Raw genomic sequence first — 18,565 nt, forward strand, 5'->3', positions numbered from 1 at the left:
TTCAAAACAGGATTGAGCTCTAGCTGGGACCTAAAGAACAAAGTTGTAACTGTTTTCTCACACAACCCTTCCTCTGAATACCTAGAAACTGAACTCCTGTGTGATTCGTGGAGAAGGCAGCACCATGGGTAGGGATAACTCAGTAAAATCCAGCCAGCCAGGGCTACCTCCAACATCAGCCTGGGAGTCTCAAATATAAACTTAGATTTTTGCAGCTCTGCTGGCAGCATCCAGAATGTTACACTCAGACACAGGCTGGCTTTACCTAAGGAAAGCACAGAAAAAAACTCTTCTTCAAAATCACCAAAGCAAACCCTTAGACAGCCTCACAGTTAATTACTCTAAAGTATTTTCAGGCAGATTTTGCTAAGTCAAAGCCAAGCTGGTTGGTGGCATGCAGGAGAGACATCCTTAGGGGTTCTTCACCTTACCTCACAGGGACTGGGCACAATTCCTATCCCACTAACAACTACTGGTCCATCCCTACTCATTAACAAACAGGGGGCTGCTGATGGAAATATTCCATTTATTGCAGATGCAGTTTCAGAACACATTGTTTGAACAAGTTGTTTTTATTGCAGCTGTCATATGTATTTGAAAGACTGAGAGGCGTGTTTACAAAACCCCCGAACAAAAAACAAAACAAAAAAAACCCCAAACAAACAAAAACCCCACGACAACTCACAGACAATGTTAGGCACAGTTTCACCCCCTACCGATAACTTCATGCATCTTGAGATGTAAACAAGATGTTCCAGCCAAGCAAGGCAGCCCAGCTTTGGGCTGAAATATAACATTGCACTTCTTTAGGAAGAAGCCAGATGCTGTAAGACAAAGAAGTGGTGATAACTGGGGGTTCTAATGCACAACAAAGCTGTTAACAACACGCTCAGGGGCTACTTGAGTTGCTCAGTTTATGCCACCCATACACTGTAGGATGTAAATGCTAAACTGTATAGCATGTAAATTCAAACCAAGCTGACGTCTTATGGCCATGTATTTACTATATACAAATGAAAACACCTGTAAATAAGATATTCAGGAGAGAGAGGTAAAAAGAAGCATCATAAAGATAGAGGTTTACTTCATTTTTGATGGACCTGGTATACGGCACAGATGGATGGCAAGATTTAGTGTAGTCATTTGAAACAAGCTCCAACTCTGTTTACAATTTTTTCTTTTTAATTATGGTAGTTTTATATAAATTAAACTACAAGGTTTTATACAAGTGACCTATTTTTGACCCTCTATACCCTTACCTTTTCCTCTTTTAAAAACTATACTTTCTTTTTAATTACCCATTACTGGGCAACTGACATTTAAATTTTTTTAATACTTATCTCACCATACCACTAATGACAATTATGAAATCTTACTACAGAAAAGTGTGTGATTTTGTCTTTACTTTTTAAGCTGTGATATTGGCTAATTATGTATGTTTATTGCTAAATATAATACTCTAGCACATATTAAAGCATTCTACCATTAGTAGTGCCTTTAGGCTAAACTTTGTAAAGCTATGTGTGTATATATATTTTTTTCTAGATTGCATTCAATTACTAGTCACTAACAACAAAAAGAAATATCAGTACCGCTGTCAGCTAACATAATCATCCCAAATTTAGGTATTAACTTAAACTAGAATGGAAAAATTGATACTAAAAATAGTATAAAACAAAAAAAAATAAAACATGTTATTGATGCAGTATTTCTCATGACATGGGCAACTTACAGAAAATATTACATTGTCAACTAAAGATATTTCTTCCATGCCTTAGTTTAAAGTGCAGAAAGAAAAAGACTTCTGTATTACAAAAGTAACCATTGTTTTTATAGGTTTACTGCACACCTTTCCCAAGCAACTTTACTTTACATGCCTTTTGGGTTGACCTCTAATGCCAGCTGAAATCACTGTTCAGATACATATTTATGACTATCAGTAGGAGAGTCTATATATTTCACAGCATGGGTTTCTTTAGGAATAAAGGCTCTTGTGCAAAGGCAGTACTATTCTGATGAATGTCTAGAGTGACTATTAAATACAGTGCTAATATACATGGTTTTATCTGGGATAATGCAAAAAGACATTTTGGTAAATAAACATAAATATAAAAAGAACAATTTAGCACTTTTTCCTTTTTTTTTTTCCCCCCAAACTGATTGGTCCAGCGTCTTTAGTGGCCTTCTATGGTTCTTTCTCAAATTGTCTCAAACCTGCTGAGAAAAAGACAGATTAAATATGGCTTGAAACAACCCAAACACATCTCTAGAACAGAAAAGGCACAGCTCTTTAGGTTAACCTGTAAGAAGGCAGGACTCAAGCTGGGTGCTGCTCTGCTCATGTACTGGGATTGCTCTGAGGAGGACAAAAATGAGGATTTGAGCCTCTGAGGAGAGGCTCAGCAGTGTCCGAACCCCTCTGCTGGGACTGCTCCTGTGGGTGGACAACGCCTTCCATGGGAGCACGGCTGCACAAACACTGAGCCAGCCCAAAACTCCCTCTCCTGACACTTTGCTTTAAAAAAGCACAAGAGGAACAAAACAATTCTGCTTTGCACAATTCTCAAGCAAAAAGTTCACAGGTATACCTCTGGCTTTACATAAAACCACTAAAAATGTGTGTGCACATATTAAAGTGTAGAAAACCAAGAGTTTTTCTATATTTGATCATTTCACTCTTAGTAAAGAATCGAGGGATGTTGCAAAGCATCCTTAAAAGCTATTAAATTGGTCAGTGAGCTTCCATTCTTCCCCACTGGTTCTTAGTCATATAATTAGTTTAATTGGCTTTATCTGGAGTGCTTTGGGCTAAAATAAAAAATAAAAAGCTAAGAGGGCTATTTTGCTGATTTCTTTCTGTAAAACTAGGTTGCGTTTCACCAACCAGTGGTTTCAAAATGACAATAGCATAACTATTTTTGCCTTGAAAAGACAACAATGCACAGCTCCAGCAAAAGCAGTTTCTCAACCATTCATGTTTCAATGTTATTGTAAAGGAGTTTTTGAAAGGCAAAGGCAAAAAGGGGTTTTTGTCATCAACATGAGCAGCTGCAGAATTTTAAAACAAAAGTACACCTATGCAAAAATGTGGCAACCTTTCTATATAGTAATAGGTATTACAATATTTGCATTGTGTTATTATATGCCTATCATAAGATATTGTATGCATTATTTTATTAAATATACATATAATGATGTATGTTAACCTTTTATGCATAATATATTATATATGTGTAATAATATGTATCAAACTATAGAAACAGGTGCAATGTATGCATTACGGCATTACTTACCATTAGTCTCTGATTTTTTCCCCGTAGCTGATACCTGTTTGAAAAAGCAAAAAGTCATTATTAAAATCCCATATAGGAGAACATTGCTATTTATAACTCCATGCAAAGGACAGATGCCCACACATAACACAGCTCTGCCAAACATCAATATAAAAGTGGTACACTGCATTCTGAACCTCACTGTACTTTCTTTTACAGATAAAAAGGTGGATTAGTAACAAAATATGATCATCTAAACACTGCCCAGAAGTGTTATTACCTTAGAAGAAGCAGCTGGCTTCTCCACTGACTGCTTCTCCCAGAGATTACGTTTGCCAGATACATCTCCTGGTCTTAAATCCTGTATTTTTAATGTCAGAGAACAGAAACCAACAGAAACCAACATTAGTTCAGGTTTATTTTCATTGTTAAAGAAAAAGTTAGAATGCAACTTCCTCACAAGAGAAGTTGAGGAACATCCACCAAGTGGTAAATATTACATTATCTATCAGTTATAAAGAATTGTATTTCACAAAATAACTTCACATATATCCATGTTTTATGACAAAAAAGAATACTGTTGCATCTTTTTCATATGGCACAGACTGGTCTTAACTCAGCATGGTCAATCTAGGGAGTGCAGTGAGGAGTTACTGCATCAGATTTTTACAAAATAATCAAATCAAATTTTTGCAGAAAAAACCCCACATTTTTTTCAGGGACAGTATTTCTGCTAGGGAGAAATTCAAAAGTATCTTTTCTTGGTTTAGACCAAAATCAAAGTATTGTAGTAAAAACTTGTATAGAATATAGTGGTGGACTTTTAATACAACAGAAAAGCAAATCCTTAAATACAGATTTCAGCACTTATCACTGTAGTCTTTCACATCCATTTTAATTTCCATTGCATCTTTTGCAACCTTAGGATGTGCCAATCACTAGCCTGACAGAAAAAACTCCCCAAAACAGATGCAACAAAGTCATTAAAGAATAGTAGTATTCTCTGAAAATGAGTGTATTATGAAGACTTTAATCAAAGCCCCATAAAAATGCCGATTAGCTTCTTGGGGAAAAGGAGGTCTGCAAATGAAAATGACATCTGTTGGGCAGATGGATTGATATCTACCTCTGTGCATGGCAAACAAGAGACTCAAACAATTTTGGACATAAGTACTCTCCTTTTCAGGAAGTATTCAATTCCTGTATGGCTTCCAGGATTTTGTACATAGGGAGGCAGATTTTCTGCGCATGAGAATTTCTACCTGTAAAACGTTCAGTGATGAATGGAAATGAGATGCCTGCAAGGGGTGTTTGCATCTAGCAGAGATCCTCTTGAACTGATCAAAATTTGCAGCCACACAGGGTTGCTGATGATTAAAACCTGAAGCCAATTCTGCACTTAAAAAAGGGAGTGCAGTAGTACCAGAGGAAGGAAGAAAGCAAGCAACTTTGAGCTTATCACAAAGCCACCTGCAGTGGACATCATCACAAATCCATTTCCATAGTCCTGAAATAATTTGGGATCTGTGATTTCAATTCACCATAAAACTGAAATTTTTGCTCTGCCTTAAATTCAATATTCTTCCAAAACCCACCAGAATCTTGATGGCCACAAAAACTCTGAACATTTCTTTACTTTGGCAGAATGTGATGGGGGTGAGAAGTTATTTGCTAAATAAAAAATTCTAGGCTTCCCTTCAATTTATCTTGACTAAAAAAAAAAAAAAAAAATGTCAAAATCACACATTATAGATGCATATAAACCTTCATAGTCAATTATAAACAGGTTTACCTGACCAACTTAGCAAACAGACCCCCAAAGAAGAAGAATAGGAGGAGGGCACATTCCTTCAAGCAGAGACATTGAAAGAAGAAAGAACAATCTATTGAGAAAGAGGGAAATTAAGACATAGATAGAAACAGTTGGCTGAGGGAAAAACAAGAGATTAGTTTTACATTCTCTAAAAGATGCAACTTAAAAGGAAGAGAGAAAAATCCGGAGGCAGATTCTATAGCGGACAATGCTGCAAATTTCAAACTCCTCTTTAGGACAAATAGGAGTGTGCATTGAGAAAATGTTTTTCAGGCTGCACTTTTTATAAAGGGCAGGTGAACTGGCAGAAAAACACTGCACAAGGATACAGGGAAGAAACCAGATATTTAACAAAATCCTGAGGTTGATTTATTAACATCACAAACAATTCTTCAATATGGACATCTACCTTCCAGTTCTTCATCCTTACCCTTCCCCACCCCACAGTCACCGCTTCCTGCTCCTTCCCACAGTCCCAGTTTATTACCTTGACAGCATTTTCTGCTCTGATTCTTGCTGAACTGATGGGCAGCCTAAAGAGCCTTCATTAGGAGCTACATTTAGGCTCATATAGAACTAAATTATTTCAGTTGTGTTTTAAAACATACTTGGAAGATTTTTACAGGGCAAGGGCCAAACTCCAAGTATTTGTAAGTGTGCAGTCTGGGGTCTGTGGCTGGTAATTTCTAAATTAATGGCAAGCCTTTCACAGGTGGTAAATTAAAGTCCTCCTCTACCAGAAAAGTGCTTCTCTGAGCTTTCAGGTGAGAACTGCCCTGTTTCCTCTCCCATTTTCTGACTACCAAGGAGTCAGCAGCCAGAGGGCCTCTGTGAGCTTCCAAGAGGAGACAAAGCAGAGTTCCTCCAAAGGCCATCAGCTGGTGGAGGAAGCACCCTCTGCCCCAGGAGAGAACCCACCTACTGAAGAGATGGTTGTCCCAAGTTTACTTACAGAAGGTTTTGGAGCAGGGGATTTGTTGCTCTCTGGGGTCTTGGTCAACCACTCATTGATACGACTGGAGACACCAACCTTCAGTCCAGCAGTTTCCTGCAAAATGATAAAGTCCAATCAGAAGGCTTTCAGAATGGCTTTTGCTCTGTTTACCATGATTTAGATTTAAAAGCAAAGCCAAGCCTGAGTTTAACAGAAAGATCCTCACTGAACCTACGGCTTGCTCAGAGACATCCTGTGTGCTCTGAAGGTATTGTCCCTATGAATTACACAGTGCTACTGCCCTCTAGTTTTCAAAAATTATATACATGGACTGACAAAAACATCTCCACTTTAGTGCTACCCCAATAAAAAAGTCAGACATTAACACGCTCTTTCTACCACAAACCCAAACTCCAAAAATCTTTAGTTAATAGAAGGGGCATCCATTCAAATCTACGTTTTTTTTCTCTTGTTAAACAAATTTTTTTTCAAAAAAAGTGCACAATAGAGAAGTGGCCTAAAATTTAAAACATTAACACTTTAAAAGGCTAGAACAAATTACTAAAATTTAATTACTATCTCTAATGACCCACTTCAATCCATGGCTCATCTTTTTGTCTGTGATAAATGCTCAGCAACTCGCATCAATTTATAGACAGAACATGTTGCCTTAAGGATTTACATAGAAAAGATGAAGGTCTCACAGATACTTCTATGAATTATCTAGAAAATATCATCACTATCCTGCCTATTCCAATCTCTTCTGCTCCCCAAAGGAATTTTGCCCTACTCAAAGAATCTCTTTGTACTCTGCTTGAATGACCCAGATGTATTTTTCTAAGATATCTGATGTGGCTCTGGAATGTCTCATAACTGCGCTCAGTAGGTCACTAAATTCTTCCATTTTACTCAATATTGCAGCTACACCATCTCATGGATTTCTGAGGTCTTCAGGATCCTTTGGGATATTCCTCACCAGCAATGTCAACAGGAGCAGACAGGCTGACTCACAGGAACACAAACACACAGTACAAAGCATAATTCTTTATAATCACTAGGTTAAATTAAGAACATACCTTATTTGGTGTTCCTGTTCCAGAAGGTGATGAAAAAACATTCCCTTTCTCCCACATGCTCTTGATGTTACGGACGCCCTCAGCTGGAACATGAAGGTCAGAAGCTTTAGCTGGTCTTGAAGCCTTTGTACCCTGGGGAAAATCAGGGCCACTGGTTACATTCTGGTTCCTCATCCTTACTGTTCCCCACCCCACAGTCACCGCTTCCTGCTCCTTCCCACACTGCTCCTTCCCACATTCCCAGTTTATTATCTCAAGAGCATTTTCTGCTCTGAATCTTGCTGAACTAATGGCCAGCCTAAAGGGCCTTCATTAAGAGCTACATTTAGGCTCATAAAGAACTAAATTATTTCAGTTGTGTTTTAAAACATACTTGGAAGATTTTTACAGGGCAAGGGCCAAACTCCAAGTGTGTGTAAGTGTGCAGTCTGGGGTCTGTGGATGGTAATTTCTAAACTAATGGTAAGCCTCTCACAGATGGTAAATTAAAGCGTTTGGCATCAAAAGCTGGATTTGCAGGGTGGTTTGACTCCAGGGTATGCAGCACCTTTGTGCGGTTCTAGCACTGATCATGCAGAGATGAGAAGGAGTGCTCAGCTCAAGAAGTGACACTGACACTCTCTCCTCTTTTCCATTTGCAGCTGCACCTTTGATACAACCAGCTGTGAAAATGGCACTCACTTATTTTTGTGTTTATTACCTTTCTAAAACCCATGGCAAACCTTAGCTCTTCACGCCACTGCTCCAAGGCCTTAAAATCTTAATTATTACCTGGATCCTGGAAGCCTGGCTCTTTTAGTGACCAAGCTAGGGAAATCCTTTTGCAGAGGCGGGGGAAAGGCTGCTCTGTCACTGAGCATCAGATTCTGCTCCATCTGCCCCAGACAACTGAACCTCCACATTCCAGGGGTAAATCTCAGCAATTACAGTATGTTTGAAACAAGTGGTTCTTTCCAAGAGTGGATGATTGGGTGGGAGTTTTTGGGTGTTTTTTGGGGGGAAATATGTCTTTTCCATGGTTATTAAAAACACCAGGCCAAATTCATCCTCTTTCTTCTTTTCAAAATTCTTGCACATTTTACATATCATAGATTTGATGAGACTAAGAACCTGTATGAGTGATGCTTTGCCTCTCTAATTGCAAAGTCAGATTTGGCAACTTGTGGACAAATCAGAAGCTCACCAAAGGAAATATTTCAAATCAGATGGCAGCTGGATACACTGATATCAATCTCATAGTTTACCCTGGACTATGGACAGAAAAAGCCCTCAGTTCTGGCTCTTAGGCAGTTGTCAAAATCACCTGGGGTCAAATTCTGCATTTTAATGTGATTTTGACTTCCCTTTAGTCACTGCTTGACCAGTTCTCTGCAGGGTATGTCTTTGACAAAGAATTTCACTGTGAGGTGGTAGCCAGCAGCACAGAGCCAGCTCCTTGCTCTCCTGAATAAGCTGCTAGGTCAGCTTTGCTCAGGATGACCATCATCTCCATGCTGACAGGTCAGATCAGCCAAGCAGAGGATGTGAATGTCACTCAAGATGCTGACTGAACCCTCCAAAGCTACTGCAAGCCTACTAAACAGAGTAAATTGCAGCATGAAAAGGAAGACACAGATCTGAGGTTTTGTTTAGATACATCTCTAGATGTTGCTTACAGATGTGCCTCAAGCATTTTGCTCTTGAAGTCACATTAAAGAAGAATTTGTGATCAAAAAACCCCTGCAATTCTTGAACAGCAAAACAAAGGCTGATTAAAGGCCCCAAAGCCATTAGATCCATTTACTGGAATTAACTTACCTCAATTGCACTAGTGTATTGCTCAAGTCTACTGTCAATCTTTGAGACAACTGCTGTTGTCTGGGTGGGCTTCATACCACTACAGGAAGTGAGGAAGAAAAAAAAAAAAAGCAGGAATATAATTATTATTCTCTCCACTTAAATTCTACTGTTTGAACTGAACTTACTGTTTCTATGCTTTACCTCTTTTGAGCAGATTTGTTCAAAAATTCTGTTCGCTCCTCTATCTAGAAAAAAGAGGAACAAAAGCTTTAAGTTGGAAGTTAATAAAGAACCAGCCAGTGCAAGGCCAGCCTGAAATGTCATTTTAAAAGTCAAAAAAGTCAGTCTGAAAGAGATACATTGCAACAGAAATTTCACAGACACACACAAAGGTTTTATAGATAGAAGCCTATAATGCTACATCTCCATAAAAGTGGATATATTTTCTACATGAATGTTTGCATCCTACACATTTCTTCAGTGCCTCATATGTAACAAGAGAATAAATGAACAACACAGAAAGAAGAAAAGGGAAGGAATCTATCTCATGGAAGGGATTGATATGCACAAAAACCTGTGTCATCCTCGTATCTCCCACTCAAGAGCAAGTACTTATCTCTTGAGACAGACAGCAAATTCAATAAAGTTTTTCTGACCTGAGACATCAAACTAGGCCAGGTTTGGAGCTCAGCCACAAAGCCTCCCTTAGTACATCTTTTTGGAGGACACAAACAACTTAAATTTGAGCTCCAAAAAACCCATCAGTGTAAACCCTGCTTCAGGTAGGGTCACTGCTGAATCAGTATCTACCAGCTGTTATTATACAAACTGGTATCTGACATTGCATCATTATTTTCAGCTCTGTAAATAGGAAAATATTGTGGTGTTTCCAGAGAGGAAGACTCATGAAGATCTCATTTGACTTCTGTCAATTCTCTCAATATATTGAAAAAGAAAACCTCCATCCTTGAATAAAGTTTTAGAATGTTTCACACTGGGGGGTAGAGGAATGGGGATTTTGTGCATGTATTTGTATTCTGGGTCAAGAAATATTTTCATCAAACTTCCTCAAGTCTCATCTACATCGCATTGTTCCACTTTTCATCCCAGATTCTAAGTTTTAACTCTTAACTCTTTTAAGTTTCACTTAAAAGTAAAATACATGCAAGCAGCTCCAGGGGATTGAAATGATTAATAATCAGCCTGGCTGGATTCCTGGGGATTCCCCAGTCTCAGCAGGGGCTCTCCATTTTCAATTTACTTTAACCATGACTGCTCTGGCATCTGTGCATTTAAAACAAGGCAATGACAGCCATTCCTTTAAATGGCTCTCTTCAGTGCCTTTAGCATCCAAGGCTATCCCAGAATACCAGGTCCCACAGCAATCCCATCAAAGGGCATGCACAGTTTATTCCTCAAGCCCTTGCAAGCAAGAACACAGGCAGTTCACTTGAGTGCAGAATTTGCCAAACGAGCTCACTGGAGGAACTCCAGCTACCATCCATCCAGCTCAAAGGCACCTCTGAAGCTCTAAAACATACATACAATTTACAGAGTCATTTCCACTACCAGCTTTTGTTTATAAAATACAGTTTTAGTCACCAAAACACTGAGCTAAAAGCAGTCCTGAGTGCAAAGGTGAGCTGTGCTAGGACAAATCCCGTTTCAGTGATGTCACAAGGTGGCAGCAAAAGACCGGCAGGAGCTCTGCACACCCGCAGGAAAAGGTTACAGCTCTATCACCAAGAGGAAGTACAGCCGGCAATGACGCAAAATGAGCAAGAAAATGGTTCAAAAATGACCAAACAGACCAAGTATGGTCACTTAAAACACGTCACCTCATGCCTGCTATGGTATAGAAGGAGTGATTTTTGATAGAAAATTCTGATTTCTGGGTCATAACCAGCAACGCATCAAAATGATGAATTATTCCAGCAGGAGCTTCTAGTTTGTCCCCAGTCTGTCCCCAGCTGCATCAGTAAAACCCTGGTGGGCAGCAAGGACAAAACATGGACTATCTCAACGCATCAGGACTCAAAGCAACCGTCTAATAATCCATTTACAGGATCTTCACACTCTTATGTGCAGGTAGGAGAGATGCTTCTGCACAGCAGGACAACCAGGCATGAGTGGTGGAAGAGGTGGGAAAGAAGAGGAACATTATTCGTTGTAGGAAAAAGACAAAATTGAGTCATTCTTTACCCACTGGTAACAACAGTTCTCAGAGCATCAGCTGTGGGATCAGGAAAAGGACAGGGGTTGTTCAAAAGAGAAGAGTGAAATAAAAAAACAAAAACAGAAAATAAACATGAAAGAGGAAGAAACCCTCAGAGCTGAGCAAGGCCCTCTGGCTGGGGAGGCAGGTGCCTTGCATGGAGGAATAAAATATCTTCTGCACATTTATTCTAGAATATCCTCCGCAAAACATAGCAGAAGCAGACATCAAATACACCTATAGCAAACAAACTTGTACATGTGTACTTGACATATAGATAAAATACAGTTAGACTGCACAGCAACATCAAAAGGTCATTTACCCACTGCACATCACACAAACTCCATGCAAAGAATTGAAAATGTTTGGCACATACAGTAAACAGTATGACAAAATAGATCTGTAAAAGAAACAGGAGAAGCAAGGTGGTTAGCATAAAATGCAATACGTTCTCTCAGTTTCAGACCAGGATATATGAATAATCTTTTTACTGCATTCATCTTAACAGGATCTTAAATATCTTGGACTATGTTTTGTCACCATGGAATACTTTCAGAACACACACGTACTCAAAAAAGTCAACCTGCCAGCCTCTAATTAAATTATGACCAGAAAGAATGAGTTAACATACAATATGAGACCATGACTTGGGAAACAAAAACCCCTGGATATCCCCAGTAAAACTTGTTTCATAGAAAGGTACTACATGATTCTTAGGAGTTTTATTGTATATTGGATGTTATGCAACAGAAACTTGCAAACGGATCTATAGAAAACTCTACTCAAAAAATGTGTCAAAGAGGAAGGGGAATTAAAAACAAACACAGAAAACTCTGTATTTTAATTTTGCCTCATGTCCAACATGTGGAATGACCTAGTGGAAATCCATTGGAGCAGTAGTCCCTGGGAAAGGCTTCTCCTTATCCTCCCTGAGTGGCTAAGAGAGTCTCTTGCTTCATTAAGCACAGTTATGCTTTTTCCTGCTGTCAGCAGCATCTGAGCAGAGTGTATCAATTTAGTTCAGTTTACCTACCAGACTTGAGTGCTGGCATCAGCATCAAAGATGGGGAAAAACAAATGTCGCATATCCTGTTCTTATCATTCTATTTTCCCCTGCTACAAGAATAGCTCATCTAGGAAGAACAGATTGTGTGGAGTCTAATTCTTTCCAGTCATTGCCCCAGCTGTCAGGTATTGAGAACAATAATGAGACATGACAAGATAGGTCTTCAAAGAAAAAATTGCCTCTGAAAAGTCCTATCTTCTGGCTTAGCTATCAGCAATGCCTTGCAGAGAGTGCTGGCTGCCACATCAGCCTGTTTCCCAGGAGATATTTTCTCCAAGGACAGGGACATCCCAGCCTCCTGCCACTGCTCCCTCCCCTCAGCACCTAACTGCTTTGGCATTTCTCTAGTGGTGGTGTTCCTCCCTAAGAGGAGACTCAGTACTGAAATATCCTGTTCTCTCCTGATTTACCCAGAGAACAGAATACAAGGACTCAGTAACCTTCTTTCAAAGGAATGAACTTGTCTGAAAAGCAAAATCAGCAAAGATTTTTCAGGAAATTTCATTCTTTGAATGCATCATGTTTTGCATGAACTAAATTAGGGACAGGACAAGCTAGAGGCAAATGGTAGAGCAGCAGAGGTTCTTCCAGGCTTTGTCCTTATTTAAGAAAAATCAAGAGATACAGGACAGAGGATGAACAGAAGTTTGGTGCCTCTGCAGCCCACAGGATGTCTACCCAGCCCTGAGAAATCCAAGCTGCTTCTGTCCCGAGCTAGTGATAAACTTGACCTGTATTTACTTGGCATGTTTTCCTTTCACTGTCCTCTAAGAAAGAATCAACCCAGGTGCTGTCACTGTGAGGACTCCACACTGTGATAGTTCTGCTGAAGCAGTGTCTCAGGTTTAAGGGAAACACTGTATTTACCAGGTAAAAAATTGAGAGTTATCAACACTGATTTTTAGAGGCCAGACTAGACAACCACAGCAGATTTTTGTAAATATAAGTATGTATGTGTATTTTGTTTGCATTTGTATACGCACATTTACATTTGGGCATCCATGAGCTGTGACATACATGGAGAGGAGTTATGCATCTTTTTTCCCAGTTCTGAGTCTGCATGCCAGGCTAGTCCATGGCCTACCTGATGGACAGATGCTGCATCCACAGGATGCCAATATCCCACACTACTGCCCAGTTAAGCTCCCTTCTTTCCTTCGTTCTTGTAATTCCCTTGGCAATCAGCACGCCCTACTTTCCTCATACTAGCCACTCCTATGAACTTCTTTTTCTTCCCGAAAGCTTATCACACCAGGAAAGATGGGGAAGGAGTAAAAAGGTGCTTTGCCAGATTGTGATCCAGGAGAAGTCAGAATGTGCACATACATTATTTTTGTACTGAGCCTCCCTTTTTTCAGTATTAATTCCAACCACCCACCCACCACCGTGCATTTGGGATTCTCACATGACTCATGGCAGATCTAACAAGATGATACATCCATCAAGGGAGAAAACCTGTGCCAGATGCTTTACAAATCAAAAGATAACTTGGGAAGTGCAGAGCAGAGAGTGAGAAAGGCGCGTACCAACCAGCTGAGACCAGCCTGAGAAGTCAGTCCAAATTAAAGGTAACAAAACAGACTGTCTTCTAATAACTGGATTTTGACATCAAGTTTCACATCAGGTTAATAAACTGAGATTACTCTCCCTTCAGCTCTTGACCACAGAATGCCAAGAAACAGTTTAGGGTGTGAACTTCTACAGCATTACATATCCACACTGGCCACCCACAGACACTGGACTGGAATCCTTAGAGTATCACCAGTTTCTCAGAGACAGAAACAGAGGAAGAGGAAAAAATGTGTAGAGCTGCACATATCAGATTTTGTAGCAAACAACTCCTACCTAACAAGACACAAAACCCAGCATAAAAAAAATGAAAAATTGTACCTTGGATGCCTAACAACATTTGAGAAATTTCAGCTGTCCTCTGAAAATACACTTAGAATAGCGTAGCATCAGACAAAAGATATTTGAAAGCTTTTAGCCTCCTGTCAAGTCCAGTGTTTTTTCACACTTTCCCCAAAATTAAGATCTATATCGTTTTTACTCTGCGTTCTCAAGTACAATTTCCTCTATTCTGAGCCTTCTGTGAATTAAAACTCCAAATGTATGTCATAAAAGGCATCTCAATAAACAGAAGAAAAGGAAGCCCTCCCAAGAGGGCTGGGAAGAAGCTGTACATTTATAGTGTCTGTTATAGACATCATCTTTACTAACCCAAATGGCAAGACCAGGTTTAACTAATCAGAGAAAGTTGTGAAGCTTTGCAATCTTTGTTTACAACTGTGTGCATTCTGTTCCAGTATTTCAAGTTCAAATGTATCTTAGAAGCAAAAAGTGAGTTCATTCAAAAACATTTGGACTCTATTTTCTAGAACTAGACCCAAAACAGACCTGAATACCCAGACTGGATCAAAGTGTAGCTCTCTCTTAGTGGAAAACTAATTTTGTCCAAATGCAGTTTTTCACTCAACAGTTACAGTTTTAATCTCATGGAGGTCCAATTCATGATTCAATGAGCTGCTACCTGGTTCTTTTCTCTCCTAGTTGCCATTAAGTGGCCTTTTTGACAAACATTTTGGATTCTTAAAGGACTAATGACATGAAATGAAAAAAGGAAAAGATCTTTGAAAGTATTAATAGATCTGCAGTTTGAGCTTGAGCTGAGAAAGCAATGGACTGAATTACAAAAAAATACTCCCAATAATTTCAGTGAGGCCAGGATTCCTCTTCCATGCTGAAAGACCATTTAATTGATTTATCACACTTCTAATACAATATAAGTCACAGAAGACCATTTAGAAATCCTGCAGCAACAGAAGGGTGAGGTTTGTATTTCTTGTTATGTAAGAAAATGAAATCCAGCCCAGTACTTCTAGATGTTATTTTAAGGGGGATTAGACATAAGCTAGAATTCCCATACAGGTCAGTTACAATTAATGATGATTAGGCTGAATATGCTTAAGGATGAAGTAATCTGGAAAGTAAGAAAATAACTGTGGATGTGGAAGGAGTGGGAGAACATTTGTGACCTAAAGGTCTTAAGAGATCTTTTCCAGCCTAAATGATTCTATGATTCTACTCCAGCTCACAAAGCACTCCTATAATAAATTACAAGCAATACAGTAATACAGCTCTAGGTTTCAAATATAATTTTCTCTTGAGGGTGAAGATCCTTTTTGGAGATGCATCATCAAGAAGAGACAGCTGCCAGTCTAGTCTCTGTTTTTAGGAAGGAACTCTATTTTTCAGTCATCCCAATGAATTAAGTCTTTCAACTAGAGGGTTCAGGCTAAGTCTGTCAAAGCATTTTCCTGGGTCTGAGTACAAGTATTTCAGCATTGCTTTTGATGTTGGACTACAAGCCCCATTACTTTAAATGCCCTGTTTAGATGCTGGTGGGGAAGTTACCTTGAGAGATGAACCTTTAGGACTGAAACATTTAAAAGGCTTCTTGTCTTCAGATACACCATCTTCTGGCATCTTTTGGCGTTTCTCAGCAGCTTCAGCCCTTCTTCTTTCGATTTCTTCCTTCATCCTCCTCTTTTCCTCCTTAAAAAAAAAAAAATAGGAATGTTTACTTGTTCTTTCAGAAACTACATCACCATCACAGGGCTGTGGAGCCCTGCAAACATTTCCCAGATTTTTTAAAAACAGGTTTTTATGCCTGTCAAAAAAGTTCAGTGATCTGCCTGAAATGTATAAAGGTGTTAATGCCAATCCATCACAGGGTTAAGGATGCCAGGAAGACAATTAGTGTGTGCTGCTCTAGTGTCTCCTCACAATGAAGTCACCAAATTTATTGTCATATAGTTCCACTTAAACAGAGCTCAGTTTCTCTGTATTATCATTTATCGTGCTGGTATTGTTCTTCTGTCCCTCTTCTCTGACACTTACTGTGCCAAGGTTAATATTTAACGTGGAAAAATCAATAGGTGGCCAAGAAACCCAAGATTAAATTCTTGCAGATCTCCCTCCAGAGATGAGTTTTGCTTCACTAGCCACGTGTCAAACCAGAAGCCCTCAAAGCAACACAAGTGTGAACACTGGTCAGTGGGGTCTGATCAGCAAGGTATTGTGCAATCTTGGCATCTACTGAGTTCTGCTGTAAAGAGCTTAGTATATTAAAGGAATTGGTATTCAGCTGCCAGGTACTATCAGTATTATTCATTTACCATTTGTTTTCTAAACAACTAGGATTCCTAAATAATGCACCAGAGACTTGGAAATCCTATTTGTAGAGTCCCTTGGCAGAGGAAGTACAAGAAAACAGATGTGTTGGATACTCAATATTTAAATAGACAAGAATATCTCCCTAATGAGATCTAGCCCATTGTAACTATATATAACATTAGCATTCCAGCCCATCTGCAGCAGATAAATTTTGACATGCACTTTGTAATTCAATCTTTATAATGTCAAAAAAATTCTGCGGCTATAGCACTGCCCCAAAATTTTGAATCCCCAAGAAGATAAGAAATTTGCAGCTATCACAGATGAAATCCTGACTAGGGAAAACAGATATTGGAGCCCTGTCTTTCCTGAGGCTGGAATTAGAACATATTTTCCTACTCTGGATACTGCATGTTTTACCTCAGGTCTTCACTAGACAATGCTGCAAAGACTGTCAACTAATGCGAGGGGAGTGGAACCAAAATAACAATAATGGAATAAACCAAAGTCCAACACTCCATACTTCACTCTTACCTCCTCCCTGATTTTTCTCTCAGCCTCCTCCTGCTTCTTCTTCTGCTCCTCTTCCTCCAGGATTTTCCGGCGCTCCTCCCGCCTTTTCTTCAGCTCGTCCAGCTCTGCTGCTGCCTCCTGCTGCTTCTCCTTCAGCTTCTCCAGCTCCTCGCTCTCATTCTCGCCCCGGCGGCGCCGCTGATCCTCCAGCCTCTTCAGAGCCTCTACGCCTGGCTTTGCCTCCTCCACACTCCCCTTCAAGCTGGAGCGGCTGGGAAGGCAACAAAAGGAAAAACGGTGCCCAAGGGTTTTCCCTTCCTGGTCAGAGCCACCTGCAGCCTCATGCCCAGCAGCAGCACAAGAGCCAGGCACTCCAAGGTGCTGCTGTGGGAATTGGACTGGGAGGCCCTAAAAGGGAGCTGGGAGAAATCCTTAGTTTGAAGCTCTGGGAAAGCCCCCATTAAGTTATGGCGAGAAAGAGTTGTTTTATGGGAGGTTGTTATGTAATTTGTTTTGTTCATATAAGGTTATGTTCTAGCAAGATCCCCAGTTTGTGTTCCCCGATTGATTTAATTTTGCCACATTAATTTGGATATTCCTAATCCCCACTTCCTATTGGCTCCTTCCTCTTAAGCTCCGCCCCCACCTACCTAATATAAGTAACTGTAACGGCCTGGCTCTGACCCTTTCTGGTGAACCCTATACTGAGATCAGTTTGCTGCTTTTTATTTTCACAGAATTCACAGAATCACTGGATTGGAAGAGACCTTCAAGATCATCTAGTCCCATCCATGCCCTAACACCTCAACTAAACCATGACACCAAGTGCCACATCCAGTCTTTTTTAAAACACATCCAGGGATGGTGACTCCACCACCTCTCCAGGCAGACAATTTCAGTACTTTATCACTCTTTCTGTGAAAAACTTTTTCCTAATATCCAACTTATATTTCCCTTGACGCAGCTTGAGACTCTTCTCTCGTTCTGTCCTCCAGTTGCTGCCTGGAGAAAGAGACCAACCCCTACCTGACTACAACCTCCATTTTGCCCCTTATTAAAGTTATTTCTTTTTTGAGTCACCAAATTGTGCCCATCTCTCATTTATTTTGCCACCAAAGGGACTTTTGACCCCGAAATCCCTTGGTGACACCCTGGTCTTCCTGTCCAGACCTGGGGATTGTCACATGCTGCCTTCCAAGACCTTTTGCTCCTTGCAAACCATGGCTGGCCCAAAGCATTTCCATCAGGAGCTGTTACGCTGGGATATTCCAAGGAGCACCTCTCCCATCTGTGCCAGTGAGGAAGGAGTCTCTCCCACATGCACTCCTGTGCCTGAGAACTTGTGCCACACCCTATTTCATGTTCTGTGTCATCAAGGATGCTCTAATCCTTTGCTTTCAAAGGCAAATATTTTTTATAAACCCTCTAGAAAAAGAGAAGCATCTCTGGGGACAGAACAATTTACTTGACTTGGGGAAAACAGGAGGAAATAAGTGAGGGGAGGGAGCCTTCCAGTTTCAACAGTGTTTTTAAAAAAAACCTAAAAAGATTCCTATCTCAGCTATTACACCCATCATTCTAACTCCACCAGCATGTATGAACAGAAAGGTTCATCAGGTCTTTTGCTTACATTTTCTAGGGAAAATATGACTTTTTAGCAAGGAACTGGAAATTAATGGTGACTTTTCACAGAAGAAAAACGGGAGTTTTCCAAGCAGCTG

The 18,565-nt window shown here is 39.9% G+C and overlaps 1 protein-coding gene across 6 annotated transcripts in view; it reads right to left on the reverse strand.

Annotated features, from left to right (window-relative positions):
- Positions 1–1,405: 1,405 nt before the first annotated feature.
- CALD1 (caldesmon 1) overlaps positions 1,406–18,565 on the reverse strand; it is a 175,791-nt gene continuing 158,631 nt past the window's right edge. For 4 of the 6 annotated variants that reach the window (XM_066184480.1, XM_066184476.1, XM_066184477.1 and 1 more), the window contains 9 exons: positions 16,866–17,115; positions 15,570–15,710; positions 9,076–9,119; positions 8,893–8,971; positions 7,096–7,227; positions 6,038–6,133; positions 3,553–3,633; positions 3,294–3,327; positions 1,406–2,217 (listed from right to left, as the gene is read on the reverse strand). In XM_066184480.1, the coding sequence (XP_066040577.1) occupies positions 2,186–2,217; positions 3,294–3,327; positions 3,553–3,633; positions 6,038–6,133; positions 7,096–7,227; positions 8,893–8,971; positions 9,076–9,119; positions 15,570–15,710; positions 16,866–17,115 (889 nt within the window). In that variant the 3' untranslated portion in view covers positions 1,406–2,185. The remainder of the gene's footprint in view (positions 2,218–3,293; positions 3,328–3,552; positions 3,634–6,037; positions 6,134–7,095; positions 7,228–8,892; positions 8,972–9,075; positions 9,120–15,569; positions 15,711–16,865; positions 17,116–18,565) is intronic. The other 2 variants (XM_066184478.1, XM_066184481.1) reach the window with 1 other exon arrangement.

The sequence above is a fragment of the Chamaea fasciata genome, unplaced genomic scaffold (assembly GCF_029207755.1).
Source record: "Chamaea fasciata isolate MVZ Bird 193981 ecotype frontalis unplaced genomic scaffold, bChaFas1.0.hap1 SCAF_5, whole genome shotgun sequence".
NCBI lineage: Eukaryota > Metazoa > Chordata > Aves > Passeriformes > Sylviidae > Chamaea > Chamaea fasciata.